Here is a 14,701-nt window from a genome sequence, read left to right as displayed (position 1 = left end):
TCCACAAGATAATGGTCTAGACAGATCCAAGAGGATTTTGACCCTCAAGAACTCACCCCAACCCACTCCATCTTCCACAACGTCCACTTCTTCGACTTTTCCCACTGATGATCCGATTTACATCCCAACCTCCTGACTCATGCAAGCCAGAGGGAGGTTAAAAATTCGAACCCAAAATGCAGCCTTATCAAAGTCCATTTGCGTTGGAGGGGTGAATCCATCAAAATTCGCTAATGAGACCAGGTGTCCGTTGAAGGTCCACAGGTGTCCTTCCATCACCCTAGCTTTGTCCCAATCATGCTCAAAGCCAATAAGGAAGAGATTCTCCCCTAAGACTCTAAATATGACAAAACTTGTGGGCTTCCATGCTCTAATCAAATGCAGCTTGATGATATCTTTTGGCATTGTTCGGTCAGCAATAAGCTTGGCCACCAAACAAGAATTCCCACGATCCACAAGAAGATTGAGAGAGTGGTCCACAATCAAAACACCTTCACATTATTCTTCCAAGAGTGTGAACTTTCCCCACAAAGAGGATAATGCCTCATCCATATTGCCTCTATGCCCCATTCTGTTCAGCAAAAATGCGAACAGAAGAAAGAAAACTCTTAATCCTAAATAGATTAAAGTGAGGAGAATGCTTCACCTATAGACTGTACGAGAACCAGCTGAGAGAGAAGGAAAAACAGTTGATATACATAGAAAGTTATGCAAAACAAAAATGAGTCTGTTTGGTAAAAAATCAGAAAGTACTTTAATTTTTTTACTCTAAAAAATGGCAAAACACACTTTTGAAAAATGATTGAAAATGAAACTTTTTCTCAAAAATTGTTTATGAATATAAAAGCTCTACTTCCCAACAAAATTAAGCTCTTTTACTCAAACAGAATCTAAATTAACGAAGTAAAGGAGAAACACACTTCATTAACCCACATTTGTAAAGGATACTAACCAAACCAATTAGAAAATACAAATATGATTATGGATGGTAATTAAATAGTTGAATGCTTTAAGACAGATTGTGTTGTTTTATTGCGACACTTTAGGATAATATTTGTTCCATGTAATCAATCACTCAGATGGACTATAAAGTCACATAGTAGGGCCATTTTCATCATTGATTTTCATGCCAAAGTGTATGCCTTATTTATCCTTGTCTGTATGTATCATTGATGTTTGTTGAAATCCTGGTAGGAGTTACTCCTGCAGCTAGACCAGTATTCAGCTACAAGCTTAGAGAAGGAGGAGTTTGTTTCCATAAGCTTCCAAGGCTCATCATATTCTAATAGTTCCCCTGTAGGACCAAACCAACCAAGATTAGCATATATATATATATATATATATAGAGAGAGAGAGAGAGAGAGAGAGAGAGAGAGAGAGAGAGAGAGAGAAAGAGAGATCATATTCTAACAGTTCCCCTGCAAGACCAAACCAACCTAGATTAGCATATATTTATATATACACAAAGAGAGAGAGAGAGTAATACTAGATGATGCGGCAATCGTATAACAGTCTACCAAATAGCGCTATTCGTCTATATATATAGCCAAAATAAAAGAGATTTAAGTATAGTTCCATAGAGATAAAAGAGGGAAATCAAAAGCATACCATAAGAGAGCACCATGACCATATCACTATCAATAACAGTGGGAACTCTATGGGCTACCGTTATCACCGTGCATTCTGAAAATTCCTGCCGGATAATTCTTTGTAGAATGACATCTGTTGCAGAATCTATGGAAGCAGTCGCTTCATCAAGCACTAGAATTTTACTTCTTTTAAGAAGGACTCTGCCAAGGCAAAAGAGTTGCCGCTGCCCGACGCTCCAATTTTCACCTTCATCACTCACTGTTAAACATAGTCAATGAACAATGTTACACATATTTCTTTAACACATAAGAGAAATGGACAAGCTTAATTCTTATAATTTGTTCAAGTAGAGGATCACAAACTAACCAGAAGAGTCTAGCAGATTAGGTAGGTTGCTGATTGTTGCCTTAAGCTGACACTTCTCAAGAGCCTATAGATGAAAATGTTAGCATGACAAAAATGATCCACAAGAATTTCTTCAAGATGAGAATCATTAAGCTCACCTTCCATATTTCATCGTCAGAGAAAAGACCTAGTGGATCCAAGTTAGTCCGGACACTGCCCCTGAAAAGTGTTGGCTCTTGAGGGATGATGCTGAGTTTCATCCTTAAATCCTTCAAGCCAATGGAGCATATATCTACCCCATCTACAAGAATTTTCCCACTTGCAGGCTCTACTAAACGAAACAAAGCACTTATCAGCGTAGTTTTTCCGCTTCCTGTTCTTCCCACAACTCCTACTCTAGTTCCTTCTTTGAATGTGCAAGTGATTCCCTTGAGAACTAGTGGAGCATTTGGACGATATTTTATCTAAAACCAATAATTGGAGTCATATTCATCGGTTAGTGATTGGGAATATCAGTGTAAAGGACACCAAAGAAACTTCAATAGATAAACTTAAACAGGGATATGAATTCAATTAACTTCCTTACCTTCAAAGCTTGCAATTCTATCCTACCCTTTGAAGGCCATGAAGATGGGGGCCTCTTGTCCTGCACAATTGCTGGAGGCTCCGGTGGTATGTGCATAAATTGTTTGATTCGTTCAACTGAGACAATGTAGTTTGACAAGTAGCAATACCATCGTGTAAAAAAAATTTGGGTGCCTGTTACTGACAGCGCATAAGAAAGAGAAAGCCCCACAAGCCCTGTAGACCATCCAAAAATGAAGGAATTATGATTAAAATCTTAAGAGTCTGAAAATTCCTTGCTACGACAAAAAGGGCAATTCTAATGATGTTACCTGGAGCTATAACACCCTTAGGAAGTAAAACAAGTAAAAGTGCTGCAGTGAAGAGGGTCAAATTCTGAAGTACTTCTATTCTTAAAATTAACCACTCCATGGTTGCATTTGAATAGAAGAAAAGCCCTGCATCTGTGTCAATTAACTTTAGATAGTTCTGGAAAAACCTGTCCACCATGTTAAAAGCTCTTATTGTCACCACTCCAAGTGATGTCTCACTTGCATAATTCATAACTGGTGCTTTTGTAGTTCCATTGATCCTTATTAGTTCCCTTGCAGAGGCTTGATAATACCCCTTTTAGCAAAATCAAATGATAGCTTTGTCATTCCATGACTGAAGAAAGAGATTTAAGAAATCAAGAATATGAATACTTGGATCTACCTGAACGTATCTTGTAGCTATGGTAGCAAAAATGGCTACAATGAGAACTTGCCATGTGACCGAAGCCATAATTCCTATCGTAGTCAGGAGTTCAATACCAGCAGCTACTATAAAGATAATGGAGAAAGGTATGTCGAAATCCAAAATACTCAGGTCTGATGAAGCCTGCAAGAGAGAATTAATAACATGAATGTGCAAAATGAGTACTGCCTCTAATGATAAATACACTTCCGAGGGTACATAATACAGTATACGTTTTTATTTGTGGTCGAGAAATAGTTAAGTAATCTTACTCGGGTCAAAATCCTCCCAACAGGGGTCGAGTCAAAGAAAAGCATGGGAGCTTTAAAGATAGCATTGGTGAAACCAGAGAAGAAGGCACTAGAAGCTTTTAATCCAAGATGGGCTGCAAAGAAAGACCTTAGATATACAAAGACAGCACTAAGTGTTGAAATTGCAGTGTAAACTCCAATCAAAACGCCACTACTGATTTTAGGAATTTCAATTCCTAGAGCTAGCCAATAAGTTGCAGCAGCCTGAAGAGCAACAAAACCAGACTGAGCTATAATGCCTAAACAAAGCAGAAGCAATCCCTTCGAAACAAGGATATAATCCCAGAATGGCTTCCATCCAACATCACCAATCTCCCTTTCTTCTTCTTCTGTTAGTTGTGCTCCTGGTAAACCCTTTGCAGCAATCGCCCCCTCGCTATTCTCCTTAGTGAGGGAAGACCCTTGAGACTCCTCTGGCTGAACCGTATCTACCTTCTGAGATTCTCTTTGACTTGTATCAGCTGAAGGATTCAATACTGTCATTGCATCTCTATGGGCATTCACAAGCTGTTCAAATGCTGTCCCAGCCGTCAAGAGCTCCTCATAGCTTCCCGATTGAGTAATTTGTCCACCCTCCATAACCTGGAAAGTTAGGAAAGAAGACTCATTATTTACAACAAAAAATATAGGTGGATATTGTTAGAGAATATATTTCCTATATTAAAAAGAAATATATTAATATGATATTGTACGTTACTTGCCTTTTTCTATGATTGATTGTAATATGGTAAATAAAGTAAGCTAATTTATCAAAACATTGTGTGTGGTAAATACTTATACCAGAGTTTTATCAACTTCTGAGAGAAACTCCACTTGATGAGTCACTAGAATGACAGTTTTCTTTCCAAGGGCAGCCATGACGCAATCCTGCAATTATATATTTCGATTTTATTAAATAAACTGTATTCAAGATGAGAAACTTCAAGCTTGTTTCTCTTACATTAAATAAAAATGCAGCTGTATGCGCATCTACTGCACTAAATGGGTCATCGAGGAGATAGATGTCAGCATCACTATATACAGCTCGAGCTAGTTGAATCCTCTGTTTCTGACCTCCACTCATGTTAAGCCCTCTCTGGCCTATTTCTGTGAGATCGCCATTGTTGAAAGTATTGATGTCCTTGTCTAAAGCACATGCTAATATGGCCTTCTCATATCTAGTCTTGTCCATAGGCTTTCCATACAGTATGTTATCACGAATCGTCCCACTTTGGATCCAAGAAGTTTGAGAAACATAGGCGATGGATCCAAATACATTAACCTGTTTGTGACCATCAAAGACAAAAATTAGTGACATAAATTCAGGGGCAAAATAATAAACTATGGTTTGATTTTGCACTCACTGTTCCTGAAATTTTGGGTATTTCCCCTAGTACAGCATAAAGAAGTGATGATTTCCCAGCCCCAACTGGCCCACAAATAGCAACTTTCTGCCCCCATCTTATTTCTAAGTTCACTTCTCTTAGAGTTGGAATTATTGTTTCCAGATCCCAACTGAAGTTGCCTGCTTGTATTTTTACACTCTTATCCGACTTCTGAAAGGAAATTCTCCTCATTTCATCTTTTTTTAGCTCGTCATCAAGCAGAAAAGCATTGAGACGATCCAAAGATACTTTCACTTGGATCAAAGAAGAAAGAGCTTCGGGTATCATTCTGACAGGCCCCCCCATGCTCCTCAATGTTGCAAGAACTGTGAAGATAGTGCTAGCATTTAGTGGGGCACTGTGAAACATGGCACATCCCATGAAAACTACTGAAGAAATGATGGTTGGAGACATCCAATACAATAAGGTACCATAAACCTTTATAAACTGTGATTTAGTCAACCATTTGAATTCGTTGTCACGGAGAGATTCGATCAAAATCTTGAATTTCTCTTCCCATGATTGCAACTTTATGATCTTCATGTTGTTTAGGACCTCAGAAGTGGATCTCAGTCGCAAGTCTTGGGCAATCATCAACAGAGACTGACACTTCTGTAGCACTTTTGCAAAAGGCACATTAAGGAGTCCACAAATGAGAAGAGGAATTAAACCAGGAAGAGCACCAAGGCCTACAACCCCAAAAAGAACGCCAATGGCTAGGAAAAGCTGCAATGTGCAGCTCCATGTCAAATGGAACCACCATGGAAATTCACCCATTCGATAGGCATCGACTGCAATATAATTCACTATCTCCCCAGTTGAGTGCCTTCTCCTTCCCAAACTTGAAAGCTTTAACTGCTTTTCGTAGACTGCCACCATTAAGGCTGATCTCATCCTCATTCCTGACCTCCTTGAATTGAAGTACCAGTGCCTCTGAGACAAAGATTCTACCACCTTGACAACAATTAGACACCCCACAATAGAGAAACCTTCATCAAGATTTCTCTCATTTTGATTCGAATAATTTACGAAAGCATAGAGTATTAGAGGAGCAGCAACTACACAAATTGTTCTAAGAAATGCACAAATGCCTATGAATACATTCTCTTTGAAGTAGACTTTTGCAATAGCCCAAATAACCAAGTTCCGTGTATTGTTCAAGCCCATCTCCCTTGAAAGAGTATCCAATGCATGAGCAAATTTTTGGTAGGCAAAGTTGGCTTCATCTTCGGAAACTAGAGAGGGAAGGTCTTCAAGAGCTAATGGTTTTGAGTAGCCCAAGATAAGCAAAGGATTAATCCAAGAAAATGACAATTTGCTAGGAAAACTGGCCTGGCCTAATCCTGTTTGGTTTTTTCCAGTCTTTTTGGCCAGTAGAGGTTCAGATAGACTGCTGTCTAGATTATCTTGAGAAACAAAGTGACCGAGGTTCCTAAAAGCACAAAGGAAAAGTAAAAAGTTGATAGGCCAAGGCACCACGTCCAAAATTTCAATGCTATGTGTTCGCAGTAGAATTTGGATATTCAGAGCTGAAACCAATGTAAAGGACAACACCCACCAAACAAAGTTCAGAGCCCTGATCCATTTAGACCATTGAACAAGCAATGAAACTGTGAAAGAGATCCAAACCAGTCCCCTAACAAAGTAAACCAACCAGCTCATATGATTGAATTCATCATTTTTGGCAATTAGATTCCATAAACCGGAACTAATATAAGCAATGCTAAGAAGAGCACAACAGATTGAAAGTACTACCGAGATCCAATCTTTTCTAGTGCTACTTCGAGTATAACGTTTTCTTACAAAAGCTACGAGCAAAAATAGGTAGAAAGCACAGAGGAAGAACAGATTTACACCATCCATGATTGTTCTTTGAATGCAGTAAGAACTCAAATCAAGCTCTCCTTCACAAATCCATGAGAACCCCCCTACATACGTGTCGAAAGAGAAACTGTAAGAATCATGAAGATTCATGCTAAAACAGGATAGGTGAAAAACATCAAAGAAATATAATAGTCATAAAGGCTCGATCGATCGTGAATTATCTAGCATAGTACAAAAGATGTTTTTCAAAATTTTTGCAGCAGCTTGCCAAAAAGATCAGAACAAATCAACTGCAAATCATTGCAAGAAAGCAAGACAAGAAACAACTACCAAAAAAATTAAAAAATAAAAAAACATTGATTGTTTGAGAATCACTGTCCACGCTCCATTGTAACAGCAAAATCTCAAACATCGATCCTTCAAGATTACAAAAAAAAAAAAAAAAATACATGAAGTCTTTACTGAATTAAACCTTAGAAGAAGAAAACTTAAAACCCAATTCACTACATCTATTAATGGTGAAAAAAGGCGCCCACACACACACACAAAGAAAGAGAGAGAGATTGGACGTACCAAGTGAGCTCCCCGAGGAAGCCATTATCATTGACTCGGCAGCAGAACTCCAATATGTAGGAGGAGCTCAGGTATCAAAGACAAACAGTTCGTTCATTGGAAGAAGAATCCCCACGTAGCCTCTTACCAGCAAGCCCCCAAGTCTGTCATCAGAATTAATCTCAGACGTTAAACAATCACTCACTCGTACCCCGACACAGTCATCCCATGTTTGTACTTGTCCATAATGCAAGTCCACACACGTAACTATTAATGCAGCGGTCCTACATTTTCGGGTCCTTTTCTTAATGTTTTTTGGAACTAGTCTTTTTCTTTTTTTCTTTTTTTTAAGCAGAAATTTTTTTTTAGTATTTTGTAGTGTTATATATTTTGGATTGTTTGTTAATATATATATATATATATATATATATATATATATATATATATATATATATATATATATATATATATATATATATATATATATATATATATATTGTTTAGAATAGATAAAACAAAAGAAAAAAACTTTACAAAGAAAGTCGAAACATGAGTAGTAGATCTGTAGAGGGTAGAATTAGAACATTTTTATAAAGAATAAATAAAGAAAAATTATTAAACTAATTCATGATATTTAAATTTGTATCAAAATCATTTTTAAGGTACAAAATTTATATTAAACATCCTTTTTCGTCCAATTTTATTCATTTCTAATAAAACTCTTATAAAATTATAGTTTTATCATCAAAATAAAAAGTAAAAAATAAAATGAGGAATTCCCCTAATCCTATTGGACTTGGACGGCCTCCCCTAACAAATGAGGGATGGTTGACCACCCCTTTGTGAAGGAGAAGTCACCCCTCACCTGGTGAGAGGTGGCCGGCCAGCTACACCTCTTTAAACAAAAACTTTTTACAAGGTCAAGATTTTAGGTTATTGTATTTAACGATGTACATAATATCATATTATTTAAAAAAATTAAATAACATTGCAACTTATACACTATTAGATCAATGAAATAAAATTTTGACTATAAAATAACCAATCTCCAATTCTCCTTCACAAATAGAGGTTGCCCCTCTTTTTTTTTTAATTTGTTTTTTTATATTGTAATAGAAATATAATTTTACAATAGCTCCATTAAAAAAATAGACAGAATTTGTAAGAAATTGGATAAAATGATCAATTTGCTACAGAAAGAAAAAAAAAAAATTACACTTAAGGGTACCCCCTTAACTTAACACTTCTTTCATCTCCAAACTTTGAAAGGTAATACTCAACCTCCAACTACCGCTTCGTTATAGTTAACACCCTCCATTTGTCATTTTATTTCAAATTAAATGAAAAATGTGCCACATGCGTCACGCGTGAATTCTTTTTTTACTTTAACTTCAAAAAATACCCCAAAACATTCTTAAAAAAATAATAATAATAAGGGTGGTTGAACCATACCTTGTGGTTCGGGTCTTCGGGATGTAGTTCAGCCACCTCCTGTTTCATTTTTTTAGGATGGTTCAGCGACCATTTTAATCTTTTCTTGGTTTTTTTTTTAAGTAGTTTTTATGGCCAATTTAAGTACCTGTCCGGGCCGGGTGCATGGATACAGAGATCCTCCGGTGCTGGTTGATTCAGTTGACCCAAATAATTATCGAAACCCAGCTCAGTTGATTCACGTAAAGCAGTTGAATTGATTCTTCTGATATACAGTTTCCTCTATTCCCTGCATTTATATACGTTGATTTGCGTATTGTCACTTTCAGGTGGTGCTGTGACTTAATTCTGTAAGTCCTCCTTCAGATGAAGCGGCTAAAGCGTGAGTCTCTACTGCTGCATGGCTCTAAGCATTTCGATGTGAAAATTTTAGTTTTGCTTCATTTGCACATTTTAATGTGAGGTAGTACTAAAGAAATAAGGAGAACCTTTAACAGAATATCTTTTCCTTGACCCACATACATATATACTATGTCATGAGCAATTATTGCGAAAAGATGCACTTTAACTTTCCCACTTTCATTCCCTTAATCATGATGATATAACGACCAAGAGGGAAGAGCTATTCACATTGCACTATATATTGAAGACTAGTCAATTTAGAATTTTTTTAGAATTTTTTATAAAGCTTAATTTTACTTAATAACTAGGCAATGTTAAACTAGTCAATTTGAAATTTTTTTAGAATTTTTTATAAAGCCTAATTTTACTTAATAACTAGACAATGTCAGACTTAGCAAGTATGACTATTTTTATAAACCGCCTACTATCTATATATATACATATATATATACAAGTACGTGGGTTACTCATCATTTTTCATTATTTTGTGACATATGAAAAATGTTGTTTCATATTATGTGGTATATTTCTTGTTCATCTTTTATTTAAATCAACATACAGATTCAATGATTGGTTAAAAAAAAAAAAAAACTGTGAATTAAGATGTTTTTCTCTAAACTGAACAGGAAGAACGTCTATAAAAATGCGAAAAGCATATGAAAAAAACAGGTGTCATTTTTATATATCAAATATATACTTGATTGATATATTGACTACTTCTCGATCACTCACAACCCAACTTTTTTACTTTTAAAATTCATTTGGTCACATGCATATATATCACGAATAGGAAATATTAGTGACCACAAGACATACATGTACGTGCACCAGAACGGTCGGAATCCTTGTTAATTAGATGGAAACTGGTGTAAGTTGTCTCATCTTTCTTTCTTTTTGGTTGAATATTTCTGCCTCATCTTTAATTCATGTCTTATATATAGGAATGAATATCCAGTATTCGATCCTGCGCATGCATACGTACGTATTAGGAGCTTATATATATAATTTTTCTAGCCTAATACGACAATGAAATATTTGGTCGTATATGAATAATATGAGCAAGAGAAATGAAAAATATGACAGATCTAGAGATGACAAGATACAAACGATCGACCGGCGACAGAGAATATGATATAGACATTATTTAAATTAAAAAGATTTTTAAATACAAAAACGACTTATAGAAAAAACTAAAAAGCAGATGTTGAAAGGCCACATATGACTTCGGTTTTTTATTTTTTTTTCGTTAATTAATGAACTTTCAGACTCCTTGAATACTTAATTAATTATTATTTTCCAATTGCATGAGACCAGGTCCTTCTCTCTTAAATGAAAATTACCCTAAGTTTTAATTTTTTTTTTTTATAAATAAATAAATTTTTAAATTCCTGCAATGCAACATGCCAACATCCCATCTTTCTAAGATAACGTCCCATCTCACTCTCATAATCCAAACCCCTTGTGTATATATATATACATATATATCCTACTTAAGACTACGTATATACCAGGATCCCTGCAAGACTGTGTATATCTTGACTGCTCGGTTATAATGAATATTAAGAAATGGGTTATGTCAATAAAATTTGGGAAAAGACGTCAGAAAAATGAAAAGTTAGGGTGGCTAGCCACTGTAATGGGTAGCCGACCACCCATGAATTGTTTGGGGTGATCAGCCATACCAAAACAGCTAATGGGGTGGCTGGATCGAATCACCTCAAAATAGTTGATCAAACGATTGATAATTCTCAAAATTATGTTTGGTGTAGTGGGTAAGGGTGACAATTCGAATTCATGAATCTGGTTCATATAGTGTCAAGTCAGGTGTTTAAGATTATATGAGTCAGCCCGATTGAACATAACTCATTTAATTAATCAAGTCAAACCTATCAACTTTGACTTGACCTGTTTAACTAAACAGATGACCCACATAATCCATCAACCTTCAAAATTATTAGTATGGGTGTAAATTCAGAGCCGGTTCTTGGTTATTCAGTAATTACCGAGAACCGGCTCCAGAGTCCCCAGTTATTGAATTTCAATAACCAACTCCGAACAGATTACCCGGGTGAAAATCGGTTATCCGAACCGGGTAGTATTTTTTAAAAAAAATACTACAACTACATATCAGAGTTATTGAAAAAAATACTACAACTATATGTTATATATCTCACATATATCTTATATATTTAGGTTCCATTTGAGTTTGCGATTTCAAAAAGTGTGATTTTAAAATGACGATTTTAAAATGTGCGATTTGAAAAATGATTTTTAAAAACTCAGTTAAATGTTTGGCAAAATCGCTGTTTGACCTTTAAAATCACGAGTTAGCCTTTAAAATTTTGCGTTTTCAAAAAAACTCCCCCTTGCGTGCAATTTGAAAAAGCAGTTTTCTGCTTTTTCAAATCGTAAATTTTTAAAAATACAATTCCCAAAACGGTTCATTGTTTGCGCTTCGGTTTAAAATCACACTTTTTTTTTCTACGAAATCGCAATTTCAAACACATCCTTAATGTCAGTTTACCGTGTTAAGCACAACCTAAAACATAGGTATATATGTTAAGAATACTAAGAATGTGTGTATATATATAGGGACGGTGTTAAAGCACAAGATCAATTCAATCCAAAGTCCATTACTCCAGCTCATAATGATCCTATCCCAGTTAATCTCGACACCATCTTAGGAAGCAATCATTTAGTATAACTACGTAACAACACTCAACGAAGGTTGAATGTATCTAGTAGTCCTAGTTCATAGCTGTAACATATTCCTAGTATAACTCTGATATGTAGTTGTAGTATAATTCTTATTGTAATCTTTATTTTATTTTTTTAAGAAGAACTCAGATTTTATGAAGAAGAAAAGAAGTAGGCTGTAGGCGGCGACTGGCGAGAAGATAGAATAAAAGTGGATAATGGAAATAGGAAAGGGTTAAGGGGCGCGTGTTTAGGGTAAAGGGTATGGGGTAATTTTTTAATTTTTTTTAATATATTATAACTTGGAGCCAGTTATAACCGGGTGCTTAGAAAACTAGTAACCAACTTCGGTTCTGACTCCGGTTATAACCGGGTACCAAACCGGTTTTCCGGTTATCCAGAGCCGGCTTTCTGACCGATTATAACCGGTCCGGAATTACACCCCTAATTATTAGACCAAAACCTAAGATTTTATATTTTTTTTTTTTTATCTTTTTCTCAATAGGATAAACTTTACTTAACCATCATGAACTTTCATACCTTTTGTAATGCTCCCCTCCTCCAAAGTTAAAAAACTCTCAATTTAGTGCATCGAACTTTTAAATTTTTACAATGTCACTCATCCATTAGGATTTTAGGTTAAATCAGACCAAAAAATTGGTGAAATGACCTTTATACCCTCAAATTGGGTTTCGACCAGAACCACAGCAAGGTCGCTGACCACCCCATGGTGGGGTGGCTAGCCATCCTGTTCTTTTCAATTTTTTGCCTTCTTTTAAAAAAAAAAAAAAATTGAATGATGCTTGTTGATTACAAACAAACGATAGTCATCGTGATCGATGTAATCCATTGCTTAACTTCTTGCTTACGTAATGCTACAAAAATGTTAAACTTTTACATATTAAGTAAACTAAATCAAGAAGCATATTCAAGACAAATGGCTTATAATAGTCAGACTATTTTTCGTCTTCAGGCATACTATAATTTCTCTTTCTACAAAGAGTTTTTTCTTATTTTCTTTGTCCTTTCCTTCTTTGATCTTTCACTTAGGAGTAGGCAAAACCCACCCAAACCCACAATACTTAACCCGCCCTGCCCCGCCCCGCGAAGTTTGGATTTTACGTTTGAAATCGAACTATCCGTGTGGGGCGAGGCGGAGCGGGTCATTGGTATAAAATTTTAAAACTCCTGGTTACCCACCTCGCCCCGCACGTCTAACCCTAAAAAAACCTATAAAAAAAAAATCCTAAACTACCGACTCCTAAGGCCTACGCCGCTCAGCCCCTCAATATCCAAACTAAGTTCTTCATTTTAACCTCAGATTCACTTTCATTATGTCCCTTTCAGCCCAGGTACCTACTTACTTTGCTATCCCTCCCTCTCTAAAAGTCGCATATTCTGAAAAGTATTTTCAGTTTTTGATCTTTCTTTAGGGATGAGCCAATCTTGCTTTGATTAATTTAGAATCCTTCTATGTCCTACATTTCTTGGTCCATGCTATTTTTTTTAGACTTTGTTTGACTATGATTTTTTCAATACTTGTGGTTAGCGATTGTAATGGCTATGCTTACAATTTGAAGCTTTCATAAATTGTAGGATGTCAAGTTGGGCGACTGTTGTTGACCAGAAATCGATTCAAATCATTCGTGGGTTACGCTTGTTTTTGTTTGAAAGTCATGCTTGGGCTCCAAATAGTTGAATTTCATTTTCGTTTCTCTTGAATTTGGCTTGAAATTTTGCGAAATCTCCTCCTAAAAAAAAAAAAAAATGAAGAAATTTTGGGATATCTCCTTTCAAAGTTTTTGGAGGTTTTGGAATGAAGACAGGCTCATTGCGGCCAACCAAATCAATTGAAAAAAAAATTACAAAAATGCCATGCACAAAATAACTGCCCCTTTTTGCCGAACCCGTTTAACCCGTCTCACAAAATTCGAGACCCGGCAGCTACTATTCACAGTAGCTGGGCCACAAGTAAGGTTTTTAAAACCCGTAATCTACGGGTCCTGGTGCCAAAATGGTCAATACTCAACCTATGTCCACCCCTTCTTTTACTCACTCTCTCTCTTTCTTTCTTTCACATTCTTTTCTACACAAAATAATATTTAAGAAAATAAAGAATTTGTTAGAATGTGTATAAAAAAAATGAGTAAAAAAAAATTGTACTTTTTCTGTTGTTATTTTCATATTTTGGCTATTCATGTGGGAAATGCTCTTATCCCAAAAATAAAAAATAAAAAGTTTTAAAAATAAAAATAAAATATATAATCCAAAAAATAGAGCATCCCATGCACGATTTTTTCTTTTTTTCTTTTTTCTTTTTTCTTTTTTTTTTTTCTTAACACCAGTTTCCCACAATAGATAACGGTTTCAAAAATTGCATGTTTAAAATTGCATTGGTTTAAAAATACAATTGCATTTTGGTTTAAAATCGCCCCATTCATATAAAACAGAATATCTTTTAGATGACCCACATATATGCTATCTATGGAGTAATTATTGGGAAAAGATCCACTTTAACTTTCCCACTTTCATTCCTTAATCACAATAAAATGATGATGTAACGACCAAGAGAAAAACGCTACTTACATTGTGCTATTGAAGACTACTCAATTTGAAGTTTTCTTAAAATTCTTTATAAAGGTTAATTTCACCTAATAATTAAACAATGTCAAACTTAACATTCATGACTATCTTTATAAATCACTCACTATACATATTTATATATGTGGGTTACTCATCTTTTCAATATGAGATTAGTGTGTTATAAAGGAGAAATGTTATCTCATATTATATAGCATATCTCTCGTTTATCTTTTGTTTAAATCAACAAACAGATTTAACAATTGATTTGAAAAAAAAAAATTGAGATGTTTTCCTCTAAACTAA

General features: G+C 35.4%; 1 protein-coding gene across 1 annotated transcript; it reads right to left on the bottom strand.

Moving 5' to 3' along the window:
• Positions 1-960: 960 nt before the first annotated feature.
• Positions 961-7,491, bottom strand: LOC133862310 (ABC transporter C family member 8-like). Its single transcript, XM_062298087.1, has 12 exons — positions 7,307-7,491; positions 4,889-6,837; positions 4,486-4,806; positions 4,326-4,412; positions 3,507-4,127; positions 3,214-3,378; positions 2,832-3,126; positions 2,522-2,736; positions 2,094-2,399; positions 1,957-2,020; positions 1,609-1,848; positions 961-1,294 (listed from the first exon to the last, which is right to left on the bottom strand). Exons 1-12 carry the CDS (start codon positions 7,335-7,337, stop codon positions 1,167-1,169), a joined length of 4,422 nt encoding a protein of 1,473 aa, XP_062154071.1. The 5' UTR covers positions 7,338-7,491; the 3' UTR covers positions 961-1,166.
• Positions 7,492-14,701: the final 7,210 nt, after the last annotated feature.

The sequence above is a fragment of the Alnus glutinosa genome, chromosome 3 (assembly GCF_958979055.1).
Source record: "Alnus glutinosa chromosome 3, dhAlnGlut1.1, whole genome shotgun sequence".
In the NCBI taxonomy this organism is placed as follows: Eukaryota; Viridiplantae; Streptophyta; class Magnoliopsida; order Fagales; family Betulaceae; genus Alnus; species Alnus glutinosa.
The sequence above is the reverse complement of the archived record's forward strand: the minus strand, read 5'-3'. Positions and strand labels throughout refer to the sequence as shown.

Bases quoted from the DNA above. Each gene is read 5' to 3' on its own strand.
- LOC133862310 (XM_062298087.1), bottom strand. From the start codon at position 7,337: ATGATAATGGCTTCCTCGGGGAGCTCACTTG. The intron at 3,127-3,213 runs GTAGATCCAAGT...TTTTGCTAAAAG, and splicing joins TAGCTACAAGATACGTTCAG to GGGTATTATCAAGCCTCTGC. The intron at 2,021-2,093 runs GTGAGCTTAATG...TTTCATCTATAG, and splicing joins CTGACGATGAAATATGGAAG to GCTCTTGAGAAGTGTCAGCT.